We start from the raw sequence: 15463 nt of genomic DNA on the forward strand, positions 1-15463 counted from the left end.
TATGTACACCAGTCATTGACAATGATAGTAATAATAATACAAATGTAATTATTGCTGACAAATAGTTGTAAGTGAAGCAACAAAGTAGACTTCTTACAGCATGTATTGTTTCAATTATAAGTCTCTCATGTCAACCCCTCTGTCTGCCTGTCTGTCTGTCAGTCTGTTTGGAAATGACGGGCCTATAGTTACAAATTCATAGCAAAATGACTGAAATCATATTGTATGAACTTCTGTTTGAAATGTATTATCAGAATATTTTGAAAAACAAAAATATTAAACACACATCTTTCCTCAGATTGTTGTGTGTTTAAATAATAATGACATTTTAAGGCTGTATGTGAATACTGAGTTGTGTAAATGTGTGTTTTTGACTTAAGTATACTTATCACACCCTGCCGTATAACATAACAGTGATGCTTTTATATAGTCAATGTAAATCTTTGTTCAAGGGATATTTATTCAATTGTGTGTGAAATCAAAATATGACAGTGTACTGATGATCCAGCATCACTGTGCTGTACACACAAACACACAAATATAAACATATTTTCAAGCGTGTCTGGAAACACTGCTATAAGAATTTATAACATAAATACATAAAAACAGCTGAAGGATTTATCCAGTTTCGTAACTAAAGCAAAGACAATGAAGAGTAAAAAAAAAATGGATAGAAAAATGCATAACAGACATACACACACTGATACAAACAAGAATCAATATGACTGCACTGAGCAACCCATTCTTCTGAGGACGATAGGATGCTGTCCATGAAAATGAGATGTGAGTGTGTGTGTTTGTGAGTGTGTGTGAGTGAGTGTGTGTGTGGGGGTGGTCTGCATTGTGAGGTGGTCCTGGACAGGTAGTCTAGGCTTAAGGAGGTGGTTATTATGAAGTTATCATGGTGTTGGATGGGTGGAGAGGGTACACAGTGATGGGCGATTTAGGTTAAGGTTGGTGGGTGTGGTCACTGGCAGGTTAGGGTTGGTGATGGTGGGTGTGGTCACTGGCAGGTATGCCCCGCCTCCTGTTGCTGCAGCATCTCTTCCTTGCGGAGCGGGAAGGTATCCACCGTGGTGAAGATCTCGGCCGAGGTGATGGGGTATGTGTAGCGATGCCTGTCTGTTCCCTGCTTGTCTATCAGTACCAAGGTGAAGGTACTGTGGGGAATCTGGAGCTGCAACCTAGGGAGACACATCCAAACAAAATGGTGTCGCTAAACTGGATGTTTGCGTTTTTGTCTGAGGACGCCCATGTGAGGACATTTACATTTAGTCATTTAGCAGACGCTCTTATCCAGAGCGACTTACAGTAAGTACAGGGACATTCCCCCCGAGGCAAGTAGGGTGAAGTGCCTTGCCCAAGGACACAACGTCATTTTGCACGGCCGGGAATCGAACTGGCAACCTTCAGATTACTAGCCCGACTCCCTCACCGCTCAACCACCTGACTCCCGGAGGACAGGTGTGTGGATGGTACAGAAGTGTGTGTGTGTGTTTACCTGAGTTGCAGGGCCAGCCCTGGAGGGATAAGCCTGTGTCGCATACGTCCAATCTGTGCTGGGTAGATCCCCACAAGTTCAATTACCGTCAGATGCCGGAGGTCCAGCCCGCACTGTGCATGCTTGAGACACACACACACAAACACAAACACACAGGTGGATATGATGATAAGCTTGATAAATGTTATGTCAACACATTTCTTCGAAAAATCTATCACCTGAGCTGTTAAATGCAAGGTTCGGGTGACTCATATCATCTGACCCCAGTCATCTCTGGGTTGACACTTTAAAAGGTCAGGGATTTGAGAGGCAGCTCCCCTTTAATGATTTTTGACGGGTGTACAAAAATATTAAAGCCTAAAATAGCCTGATTTAGAGAGGAGCTGCGTTGTTTCTGCCTTCTGACATTTCCAGTGTTTACCAGGAGCTGAAGGACTACTCTTCCCATCAACTCAGCCACTACACACACATACACACACACACACATGTGGACACACACACACACACAAACATACACACACAATGCTGCAGTAGCCAGGGGACACTAAAACAAATTCTTACAATTTAATTTCTCCACCCCACTCTACCCCACCTTGGCCTCCTCTCACCTGCAGGTTGGTCATCTGGAAGCGGTAGTAGTGATTGGCAGCTGTGGGGGCGGAGATGATGAGCAGACGTCGTTTCTCGTAGAACTGGTCCAGCAGGGCCGCGGCGGAACGCACACCCACATTGACGTTCATAGCTGTGACACAACATGACATAACGTGACATAGCATGACATAGCATGACATAACATGACATAGAATGACTTAACATGACATAGCATAACTGAAATAATGACACAACACGAATCAGCATAACTGAAATCGTGACATAAGATGTAACATGACTGAAATCATGACATAATGGCCTACACTAGGGACATAAAATGCTTTTAGACAAAGCAAGCAGTCTGCTAAACAGGACAGCACAGTCTGATACCATCCTATTCTAAATCCATTTGTCAAGGTCAGTCCAAGAAGTGAAATAACACACTGCTACATTATCATAAAAAACGACATCCCATCCAAAACAGCAACCGCAATATCGACCACAAAGAGCAATAAGAGAGTTACATAAGATTACAGCAGTAAAATGCAGTCACTCTCTTTAGACAGTAACCCACTTAATTGTGTCTTACAGACATTACTGGTCGATGGCCGAGTGGGCGGCATTGATCAGCATGATGCCTCTGATCGATTTGACAACACACCCTGACCAGAAATACAGGTCTATTTTCACCTTCAGTGAACCCTTCAATCTCTCTGAGGACTGTTAGTGTGTCTCACTGTTTCCCTGGATGTGTGTGTGGTTGTACATTAGTCGTGTGTGAGTGTACATGTGTGTCTGGTATGTGCTGGTCTGCATACGTACGTGCACAGCTGGTTTCAGTGCCCGACCAGGTGAGTCCGGACTGGCAGACCCGTGCAGCGCTGCCCTGGAGTTCGTATCCGCCGGTGCACTTGAACTCACAGGTGGCTCCATAGTTGTCCCCGTCGCTGTCACATTTCATGTAGATGTTCTCTGGTGGGGTCAAAGGGCCGCAGCGACGAACTGCACAGCACACACACACGCACACACACATACAGACACACATGCAAAAAACACACCACTGTTCAGAAAAGCACAGATAAAAAACAGGACTGAATAAACAAATGAATAAACAAGTAAAAAACTAAATGAATGAATGAATGAAAGATTGATCGAACGAATGAATGATTGGACGAACATCACCTCTGACTCTGACGGAGAAGCGACAGGAGGCTTTGTTCCCGGCGCGGTCGTATACGGCGTAGGACATCTTGTGGAGCCCCTCTGGGAAGTGTGTGCTGGGAGGCTTCCCTTTCAGCTCCACACTGAAACACACAGCCTCAGTCTCAGCGCCCTGGAGAATCACAGCCCAGCTCTCCACTCACATACTGACTCGCGCCAAACTGGCTAGGAGGTGAGAAGTCATGCTAACTAGGAGGACAGACGTATGATGTTAGAGGTCTTAGGTCTCTAGTCTCTGAGGTCAGAGGTCGTACTGACTCTGTGAGGATGCCGTCGGCCGTGTCTTTGCCCTCCGGCGTGTCCCACGTCACTCTGGCGGTCAGCTTCCCTGGCTCCGCCCACTTATCCTTTAGAGTCGGACACTTGATCACCGGAGCGTCGACATCTACCCAGGGTGGGGGGAGGGAAGGGGAGGACTGTGAATGTCTTGTCATGTCTGAAACATGTCCTGTTTTCTTTACATAGCGTGAAAATAGTTTGTCTTTTATTCCCTTTTTATTCATTATTCATTCATTTTAATGCAAAATAGACAACCAAGCAAATTTGAATCCCTCAGCGTTGTGTGTATGCCAGTTTGTGTTACAAAATGAAAGTCAAATCTGTCACTTCATATCATACTTCATCTGTTACTTAGTATTAGACAGACATACACACAGACACACTCTATGATTACTACTCACCTATCGAGCCAGTGAAACTTGCAATATTCAGCCATGCAAGTAATTACCTAAATACAGTTATTATACACCAGTACAGGGGTGAAATTGGTGTAATTTGTCAGCTCAGTACCTGTGTACTGGGTGCAGCCAGCGGGGTGGAGAGGCTAGAGAGCAAGGGATATAAATCTCATATCCCTCGTCTGCGAGGAAAAAACAGATGAGGAGAATGTCTCTTTCCATGTCGGCTTTGCACATATCACACCTTTCCTCGGCGGTCGAGTAAGCGAGAGATTATTATAATGGCAACATGGACCGGTGCCTGAAGTACGAGATGAGCATTGGCTCTACCTGGCTGTGCTGAGTCGTGACTATCTCCCTAAAAGTCTTAATTAAGTCACGCCTTCAGTCTTGTTTCATTAAGGTAGCCGGGACACAGACCAAATGTGATTCATCATATAATGACTCAGGTAGACGGTCCCTGGTGTAGGAGCTGACTGGCAGCTGCAGACTGGGAGTATGGGCCAGGATGAACCGTGACACACACACACACACACACACACACACACACACACACACACACACACACACACACACACATACTGTATACACAGAGTGGCACACACATCCACATCAACTCACCCACACAGGTGCTCTCTCCTGCGGTCCAGATCTTGTTGTGCTGGCAGGTCACAGTCTTCTGGCCCTTCAGAGTGTATCCGGGGGAACAGAAGAACTCACAGCGGGAGTTGAAGTAGGAGCCGTCGGAGCACTTGTAGCCTCCGTTAGCGGGCATGTTCAGCTTGGGGCACCGGACCTCTGACAGACACCGGATACATTTACATTCAGTCATTTAGCAGACGCTCTTATCCAGAGCGACTTACAGGGACATCCCCCCGAGACAAGTAGGGTGAAGTGCCTTGCCCAAGGACATAACATAATTTTGCTAGCTGGGAATCAAACCGGCAACCTTCTGATTAATAGCCCGATTCCCTAACCGCTCAGCCATCTGACCACATACATTGAGGACTGTGTCTTAAACCGCCATGTTCAGTATGTGTGTGTGTGTGTGAACGTAATGATAAGTACGCGTGTCTGCATACGTGTGAGAAAGTAAGAGATGTGTTTATGTGTGTGTGTTTATGTGTGTGTTTTTTATGTGTGTGTTTATGTGTGTGTTTATGTGTGTGTGATCTTCTCACCCCTGCAGGCGTAGTTGGCAGACCAGTGTTTGCTGGCCATGCACACCACCTCGTTGTGGCCCTGCATCTCGTAGCCCCTCCTGCAGCGGATCTTACAGCGCGTCCCCATCACGTTCCTGTAGTGCTCCCCGCGGGGGGCTCGGCAGCTCACGTCGCCATGCTTCACCTTGATGGGGGCGCACCAGGGGGTCCCTGAACACAGGGGGTCACGAGACAGGGCGGGGCTTAGACCTCCAGGGGAGGGAAGGACTAAATACACCGCTCTAACTGTCAAGCTGTGATGTGTCAAGCTGATGCCAATGACCAGGACAATAAACTTGTTAAATTATTTTATGTTTTGAATATGATCCTAATCTAATTTACTACAATATTACTGTAGAGCACAGCCACAGAGGAATATGCCATGGTTGTAGACATCTTCTATGCAATCTGTTCTCTCTGCTGAAACATCTCTACCTAGAGATGCTGGCAGTCTGTCAGACAGCTTTACAGGTAACCCCTAGCAACCATATGCTTCCAAACTTACCACAAGGTCTCCATGGAGATGAGAGGCCTCCAAGACTACAATACACGTGAAAAACTACAGCAGTGCACGTTGGAGACTACAACGGTGCACGTGAACGATTTTAGCAGTTCTTGTGGGACGACTAATTTGTCTGTGACAACCAATCCATTGAACCCTTAAAGACCAAGTGGGTAGAATTACCCACAATTATTTACTTACCATGCTCCCAAGTGACAAGATGCTGAGTAGAAGTGTTTGCATTAGAGAAGTTGTTGAGATTGAAAGAGAGAGAAAGCGAGCGAAGACAGAATGTGTGAGAGAGAAGTTATTTCGACATGAGAGGTAAAGCAGCAGTTGTGTAAGTTGTAGGGTGGGTATGAGATGTGGGGTGGACACAGAGAATCCTCTGCTCTCTCAGTCTCTGACTTCTCTCAGGCCTGGTCCCCACATCAGTATCTATGATCTCTACAGGTCCGTCCAGCCCTGGAACCGGAGAGCTACCCCTCCAGCCCCAATCATGGAATGTATCCATTTAGCAACGTAGCAATCCAAAGCTAACGTAGCATACATGAGTGGTATAATTAGCTGGCTAAGATTAGCTGTGAAAATGGTTGGAGCAGAAAACCTACAGGACTGTAGCTCTCTAGGATGAGGGTTGAGTCTAGAACAGGGTCTGCGTCTAGACCAATATGGTCCCAATCAGGAAGGAGAAAGATCTGTCAAGACACTGAAGCTGTCTTATTCCTCCACAGCTGGCAATGTATGTGTCCGCCCCTCCAACGCTAGCTTAAAGATTCCTATCATCAAAGCCAAGTTTGAGAGGCCATAAGGTTTGTATTCCAGGGAAATAAAATCTGCAGTCCATTTCCTGTTGGCACGGGCTACACTCGCTGATGACACACACACACACATCTTTACACACACTCCTGATTGTGTGGTTCATTACCCACACTAACGTGGGCTAATCTCCAGCTGGACTGAAGACACACACTGGTGTGTGTGTGTGTTGGTGTTGTGTTCCACTACTGTTGAGTAACAGAACGCAATACAAGAATTTGAGTTTTACAAGGCAAAAAGAGAATCCAGAAGTTTGGTTTGGCTGGAGGCATAATGTTCCTTGTCTAACTGACCCCAGAATATAACTGAAACTTACGTTGACATCATTGTGAAACGTAAGATGCATGGTGCCATCTAGTGGTGGGTAGCCTGGCTCGTTTAAGGAGACCCAGTGGCATGACTCTTCATCTGCTGTAATTCCTTTAATCATTAAGAACATCTGCTCTTTAGAGTCCTCATATTGTGAAAATCCAGGAGTATATATGTGCGTTTACTTTTGTGTGTGTGTGTGTAAGCGTGTTAGTGTGTGTGTGTGTGTGTGTGTGTGTGTGTGTGTGTGTGTGTGTGGGTGTAGCTGCATGTGCGCATGCCATGTCATTTACCTCTGTATCTACCAGAGTAGGAGTCCTCATCGTCAGCATACGGATAGTATCCTGACCCTGGAACAGAGAGGAGGGGGCAGAGAGCAGGGGGTGACCAGGAGGAGAGCAGGGATGCGTTTAAGAGCGGAGGGCAGGGATCCATCCAAAACATTTAGCAACGTTTCAAAACACTCCAGCTTTGAACAAAAACAAAAGGTTTGTGTTCATGCCTGCCAGAGGATCCATACAAAAAGGACACAGTATCCAGACTTTAGTGTTGGAACCCGTTGCTAAATTATACATTTGGGATAGAACCAGAATCAAATAGAATAGAAAGGAGGCTTCCAGAGGGTTCTAAAGACACTGCTAGGAACATGAACCCAACAGGATGGCCCCTTTCCAGCTGCTTTGGCCAAACGACCCCCTCTAAGAAGAGACTTTGGTCCAAAACCAGAGGAGGGACCAAACCATGGCAACCACACATCTGTCTGCGTTCAGAAAAAATGAAATAAGAGAAAAATAAACGTTTTAGTAAAGCCAGATAACTACCCGGACCTGTTTGTAGACATTATTCTCTTGTTTCTTTCTCCTGAACGTTGCTGTGTGGTTGGCATAGTCCATACCTACTGGGTGGTGTACCTCCTCCAAAACGGTTTCTCTCTGATGCCACCTGATCACATGACAGAACTGAGGATAACTTAGCTCTTTGGTTGTTCGTATACCTGTATTTCACAAGGAGTGTGGAGTATGGTCAAACTGCAGGGAAATGCTATAATGCAGCTAATATATACAGTATATATATAAAATGATATTGGGACAAAGAGAGAGGGGGGGAGAGAGAGCAATAGACATAATGAATGTATAATTGGCAGAATAGCCAGGTATTATTTACAAACAACAGAAGATAACAACATGGGATATTTATAGCTCGAGGAGAGAGAGAGTGGGGAGGGGAAGGGAAGGGAGAGGAGGGCTGGAGAAGAGATCGGGGGAGGTGAAGAATGATAACAGCCAGGAGAATCAGGAAGTGGGTGAGGAGAGCAGAGGGGAGGGGTGGTGTTCAGGCTGTGCGTCTGGATGCTGTGGAGTGAATGTGTCCTCTGTTCCAGGCCCCCATGACCAACACAGAGGAGAAGTGTTCCAGGCACACAGACAGGCAGCGCACATAGACAGGCACACAGACAGGCAGCGCACATAGACAGGCACACAGACAGGCAGCGCACACAGACAGGCACACAGACAGGCACACAGGCAGGCACACAGACAGGCACACAGGCAGGCACACAGACAGGCAGCGCACACAGACAGGCACACAGGCAGGCACACAGACAGGCACACAGGCAGCGCACACAGACAGGCAGCGCACACAGACAGGCACACAGACAGGCACACAGACAGGCACACAGACAGGCAGCGCACACAGACAGGCACACAGACAGGCACACAGACAGGCAGCGCACACAGACAGGCACACAGACAGGCAGCGCACACAGACAGGCACACAGACAGGCACACAGACAGGCAGCGCACACAGACAGGCACACAGACAGGCACACAGACAGGCAGCAGAGCCCCTTTACAGGAGCCTGTCAACCGCACAGCGTCGAGGAGAGAGCCTGATACTGTAACTAGCTGCTGGTTTCTGTAAGAGAGACTCGCTCTCCATCTGTCTGGGTCCTCTCCTCTTAGTCATTCTGTCAGACAAGCACTACCTGTCTATACCAGACACTACAGGCCAGCACACACATCCATACACATACACACACCCCTGTGGTTTTAGAAGTCCAAATACACAGTGTGAAGGCAACTTCTGACGGGGTGAATCAGATGTAGCTGGCTGAGAGGGGATCTCAAGAATGTATGTGGCCAGGGCTTTCAAAGGAAAACAGACAAGATCTGGAAATCAAGTTACAGGTGTGTGTGTGTGTGTGTGTGTGCATCTGTTCAGCTCGGTATCAAATCCAGGGACACTTCACCAAACAAAGCCCCTGATAATTAACTTCAATCAATCCCAGTCAGTCATACGCCAACAGCCATGACACGGACACAGCACAGTCCTTGACACAAAGACATGGGGGGGGGGGGCGCACGCCAAAATAATTGTAGCCTCTTCAAATGGTCTGCTTAAATCTATATAGCACACAACTCCATCACATTCCCAGCAAGGCTGAGACCCTGAGGCTTATTTATTTGCAATAACATCACCTGAGCTGTGGAGTGTATGTGCGGGGTTTGTGGGGGGGGGGTGGTGGGGGGGGGGTGACATACCATGGCATATTTCCCTAGAGACAGGCACAGACGGACAAGAAAACCCCTCCTTGGAACAGGGATTAGCTAGGAGGTAGGCACAGTGGGTCACCTGTCGGTCTGACAAATCATTACAGACCATCCCTCACATCTGTCACACAAACACACGCTGCTGTTTCACTTAATTCAGTCAACTCACAGCTGTATCCAAATAACAGCCGAAACTAAATCCATTCCTAATTGGTTTGAAATGGTGTCATCAACCATGCTGTCTTCAAACAAGGAAAGCTGCAGCTCTAGGCACTATAAGTTCTCAGTTTGGTCTTTATTTGTATTCGTATTAACCTCGCTGGATCGAGGCCGAAGTCATCCGTCTGAATGTGGTGTCTGTCCGGTCGTTCTGTGTGCAGGTCCAAGTGGGATTTCTGAGCTGCATCAACGTCTCATTCTGTCTCCTTCCTTCTCTCCATTATCTCTCTCTTTCTCTTCTCTCCCTCTCTCAGAGAACAAACCTCTCTTTGGAGAGTGGAAAGACATCAGCACGTCGTGCAGACTGCTGGAATTGTGGAGAAAGAGAGACAGAGATAGATGTGAAGATAGATCTGAAGATAGATAGATAGAGAGAAAGAGAGATAGACTAAGAGAGATAGATGTAAATAGAGAAAGACTGACAGAGAGACTGAGAGCAATGTAAAGATAGATAAAGAAAGAGAGAGAGACGTGAGGGGGAACCACAAAGAAGCTTCTCTCCCCTGTGAAAGCCCTGTGAACAACTGACCCTGAGGGAAGGGACCGTCCGACTGGCAGGTGATCTGTAAGGGATGGAGCTAGGGGAGTCAGAGGCCCACGGCAGGGCTAGAACCACAGCAGTCCTGTCATCAGACTGAAGAAGAAGAAAAACGCCCACCCCCCACCCCCATTCCCCTCCCCCCTCATCTTTCCGTTCTTACGCTACACAAGATTAGATAACACTTGTGCATTCACAAGGCAACCTCTTCCACTTGTCTGTCTGAATACCCTCTCCTATCTTTGTACTGAAATTCTCCCTGTGCCTGCATATCCTCATTAATCCCCCTCCCCAACTCCCCCCCTCTCTCTCTCTCCCCCAACTCTCTCTTTCTCTCACAGTCCATATTACCTCTCAGTCCTATCTCACTCAGTTCCATTCAACAGGCGATAATGGCAGAGAATTGCTAGTGCTCATATTGCCAAAGTAGCAGTGTAAAAGTATAGGCAAATATAGGCAACACACTGTAGAGCACACGTTATACTTGGTGTCTTCAGTCGCTCTCTGTTACTGAAGACATCCTCTCAGCGCCCTGCCCTGTTCCAGGGGAGCTGGCTGGGGAGCTTGTTCTGTTACAGCACAGATGTTGCAGGTTTCTGACATGACTACAGCACAGAACTGCGAAAGGACAGCTAGCCTGAGCGGAAAATACCATCACAGTGGGTTGGATTGACTTTTACTAGTGGTGACCGCATTACAAGCAATAAGGGGAGGGAAAGTGTGTGAGAGAGAGAAATGTAATTGTACCTACAGTCCACACAGCTAGAGAGAGAGAGAGAGAGAGAGAGAGAGAGAGAGAGAGAGAGAGAGAGAGAGAGAGAGAGAGAGAGAGAGACAGAGAGAGACAGAGAGAGACAGAGAGAGACAGAGAGGGAGGGACAGAGACAGACACAGAGAGCGTGCAAGTTTGTGTGTGTGTGAGGACATTGGGCAGGCTAGTCATCCCTCTTCAAATGAGCTTGATCATATGGAACCACTCTGTTATATACAAAGCAATCCTCTGAACTTTCTTTAAACACAACACACACACACATTCAACAGGGAAAGTCTAACTGACCCCCAAAACAAACACAACACCCTTGTAAAATAAACACCCAATAAACACAGTATTGCCACACACACACACACATACACACAGATAACACACACACACAAAAAGAACACAAAGACCCCAAATCTATATGTGGCAGTCTGACAAGCTGTGTTTACCCTGTCAGAATAAATCTATCCCAGCGGCTTGTGTTCATGTTACAGCCTGCGTGATCAGCACACACATGCATGCACGCGTGCATACACACACACACTCCGCACTTCTACATTACAGGTACGCATGTGTCAAAGAGTCATAAACATACACGTACACACTCTCCAATTCAAGCCTAATCCCAGCCTCTTGTTCTCTTTGAACTGCTTTCAGCTTCTTGTTACTCTAAACTTCACCGCAGGCTAAATCCTGCCCTGCCTGCAAATATACCTTCTGAAAGACCTGGGGTGTGTGTGAAGGAATGAAACAGAGAACCAAAAAGGAGAGAAGAAAAAGAGACAAGCAAAGGTCCGAGTGAGAGAGAGAAGGAGAGAGAGAGACAGAGAGATAGGGAGAGAAGGAGAGAGAGAGAGAGAGAGAGAGAGAGAGAGAGAGAGAGAGAGAGAGAGAGAGAGAGAGAGAGAGAGAGAGAGAGGGAGAGAGAGAGGGAGAGAGAGAGAGAGGGTAGAGGAATAGACTGCTACAGAGTGTGTGTTTCAGTATGACACAGTTGAGATGTGCACGTGTGCAGGAGTGCTTGTGTCCCCTGAGTTGGTCGATATTTTTGCAGTTCATCCCTAACACAGGATTCATTGTTGCAGCCAGAAGTTGGACCTTGCCCTAGTACCCTTTTCCGTTAAACCAGGCCTAATTAATTGTACTCACTTGTAGAAGGACAACGTGCTCAAACATCAAGATCTCAAATGACTACTTGCATTGTTCGATTACCACCAAAAGGTCGTAGATACGACTTTTACACACACTTACACTTTTACACGACTTTTTTCTAGTTTAAATCGTATAATATTCCTCCCGAGGCTATTGGAGTGATATAATCGGTAGTATGGTCATAGTTTCAACATGTTCACGTTTAAGTTCAGACAGACTGTCTTATGGACTCTGACGCCAGTGTCATGCCGCGGGTTTTCTGTGTCGTTCCCCAGATGCGCACTGCACTCCCCCCGCTTTCACCCCAGTTTTTACCCCATCCACGTAAACAGAAAATGTGGCTCACCAAAAACTAGCGGTAACGACCGCGAGTTAGCCTCGTGCGTAAAGGCCAAGCATCAACAGAAAAACTACAATGACGCACTGGAAGGAAATGACCACGGTGATTAGGTCTGTAAGACAACGTTTATAAGAGACGAACTTAAATAACTTTAAGGTAATCAACAAAGCCACTTATTATATTAACGCATACGGTACATATTTGTATCCATTCCTTACCTTCGTACGCTGAGGTGTAGCGCTGGACAGCCACCAGCAAAAATACTACCAACCAGGTGTCCATATTCACGCGCGGGACACTTCAGCATTAGGAAAGTAAAGGAAAACTTCCAGCGCATTCCTTCCTGCGCCGGACCCGCCTCCTGCTCCAGAAACTCGAGAGGGTTTTCCTCCGGATCTCAATCGGATCTGGCCCAAGCTGGCTCGCGGCCTGGCTCGCGGCCTGGCAGCCACACAAGCAGTGCGTACAGTTGATTGAACAAGGACATGGCGTCAGGGAATATCAGATAATAGTAGACGTCTATCAACCATTAAAATTCTATAATTGTATTTCAACGAGTGCCGTGCCTGCCATAGGGTATTCCTGTAGCATAAAAGTGGTGGAGCAAAGTTGATGTCACGGATGGTAAATTACAGAGAGAAAGAGGAAAGGGGTTGGTGATAGAAGGAGCAGGCTGGTGAAAGACTAACCACTGTTTAATTTTCAAATCAAGCACCCATGGTTTTGGCTAGCCGCCAGCCCCTCTCTGAAGTCTCCCTATGTGAGTTTCCACATGAAGGTGTCAAAGTGCTCCTTGTCTTCACAGGAAACCAGAAGCGATGTGTGTGTGTGTTTGTTTAATAATACCCCCATGGTGTGTGTGTGTGTCCCTAGGCAGAGGCCTCTGTAAAGACACTAGGACCCACCCAACCATGTCATGACCTCCCAGGTCGACCAAGGTCAGGCCGGTGTGAGACTGTGTGCAGCTGAGGACAGGAAGCCCAGGTACGCACTCACACACCAGGTACACACCCACACACCAGGTACGCACCCACACACCAGGTACACACCCACACACCAGGTACACACCCACACACCAGGTACACACCCACACACCAGGGTCACACCCACACACCAGGGTCACACCCACACACCAGGTACACACCCACACACCAGGTACACACCCACACACCAGGTACGCACCCACACACCAGGTACACACCCACACACCAGGGTCACACCCACACACCAGGTACACACCCACACACCAGGTACACACCCACACACCAGGTACGCACCCACACACCAGGTACACACCCACACACCAGGTACACACCCACACACCAGGTACACACCCACACACCAGGGTCACACCCACACACCAGGTACACACCCACACACCAGGTACACACCCACACACCAGGGTCACACCCACACACCAGGTACACACCCACACACCAGGTACACACCCACACACCAGGTACACACCCACACACCAGGGTCACACCCACACACCAGGTACGCACCCACACACCAGGTACACACCCACACACCAGGTACGCACCCACACACCAGGTACACACCCACACACCAGGTACACACCCACACACCAGGTACGCACCCACACACCAGGGTCACACCCACACACCAGGTACACACCCACACACCAGGGTCACACCCACACACCAGGGTCACACCCACACACCAGGTACACACCCACACACCAGGTACACACCCACACACCAGGGTCACACCCACACACCAGGTACGCACCCACACACCAGGTACACACCCACACACCAGGGTCACACCCACACACCAGGGTCACACCCACACACCAGGTACACACCCACACACCAGGGTCACACCCACACACCAGGTACGCACCCACACACCAGGGTCACACCCACACACCAGGGTCACACCCACACACCAGGTACACACCCACATACCAGGGTCACACCCACACACCAGGTACACACCCACACACCAGGGTCACACCCACACACCAGGTACACACCCACTCAGGGACACTGAGGTGTGAAGACTGGGACTTGATCCAGCCTGCTTCCTTACCCTTGTAGTGAAACCTGCCAGTCTCTTATCTGTATGAAGAAGAGTAGCTGAAACAGTGTGGGGGTGGGGTGGTGGGGGGAGGGGGGGGGTCATGCTACTCTGTTGACCTTGCTGAATTGAATGCTTAAGATCCCAGCAGTGAACATCTTTGTACTCCCCCCCTCCTCCCTTCTCCTCCCCCACTAGACAGTCAGTCACCTGTAATTACAGAAGCAGCCAGTGAACTATACCCAGGTAGATAATAATACCGTCTTTAATTGGCAGGCCTTATGTTTCCGGTATGTTGACTGTCATTACAGAAATAACTCACGGATGTGAAGTCAATCCCTCTTTATTGTACAAAAATATAATAATACATTTAGGCTATCATTCAGAACATTGTACCACATTTCAATTCTGTGCATACTGTACAGTTCACTGAACAAAATGACATAAAATGACAGCAATTCAAGTTCCGAGTTGGGTTCCATTTAAGTTTCTGTTTCACAGAAAATGGTAATAGCATCTGATAAGTGCAGCTACAGAATAATAATAATATTTTAAGTGTACCTTAAAGACTAGACACAATCAGGCTACACTTGTCATGTGGAACTGTTGAAAAGTCTTAAGGTTTAAAAACAGTTTCAGTGCCAGTGTCTCTAGGTTCAACTTTAGCGGAGGCTAGAGATGCCCACAAACACAGAAGGCTATTAGGGGTTTAAAGTGCAAAACCACAAACAAACCAATCATGAGAAGAACCACCTGAGCAATTCTCAAAGACATCTGAGCACAACCTTGCATGAAATAGGAATCTGCACAAGTGATAATGCTACTTTTACTCATTTAGTAATTAAGGATAACAAGTCCTCAAGTTTCTCTCCAACCTTTTGGTATTTTTGGTCTAGGCACTGAGCCGTTTGCCAGTCTGACTTGATGAGCCCCAAGCTCTCGTTGAGCCTTAGTGCAAAGTTAAACAATCAAGATGATGAACTGATCTAATGTGTTCATTTTCGCATACACTTGAATCCAAACAGATAGATACAAGGGGG

General features: G+C 47.5%; 1 protein-coding gene across 1 annotated transcript; it reads right to left on the minus strand.

Moving 5' to 3' along the window:
• Nucleotides 1-328: 328 nt before the first annotated feature.
• On the minus strand, nucleotides 329-12674 carry srpx (sushi-repeat containing protein X-linked). Its single transcript, XM_067256928.1, has 10 exons — nucleotides 12599-12674; nucleotides 7116-7172; nucleotides 5172-5363; nucleotides 4612-4788; nucleotides 3572-3698; nucleotides 3275-3396; nucleotides 2915-3094; nucleotides 2110-2243; nucleotides 1502-1623; nucleotides 329-1184 (listed from the first exon to the last, which is right to left on the minus strand). Exons 1-10 carry the CDS (start codon nucleotides 12660-12662, stop codon nucleotides 1004-1006), a joined length of 1356 nt encoding a protein of 451 aa, XP_067113029.1. The 5' UTR covers nucleotides 12663-12674; the 3' UTR covers nucleotides 329-1003.
• Between the last annotated feature and the right edge of the window lie 2789 nt (nucleotides 12675-15463).

Source organism: Osmerus mordax, chromosome 2, assembly GCF_038355195.1.
Source record: "Osmerus mordax isolate fOsmMor3 chromosome 2, fOsmMor3.pri, whole genome shotgun sequence".
Classification (NCBI taxonomy): Eukaryota; Metazoa; Chordata; class Actinopteri; order Osmeriformes; family Osmeridae; genus Osmerus; species Osmerus mordax.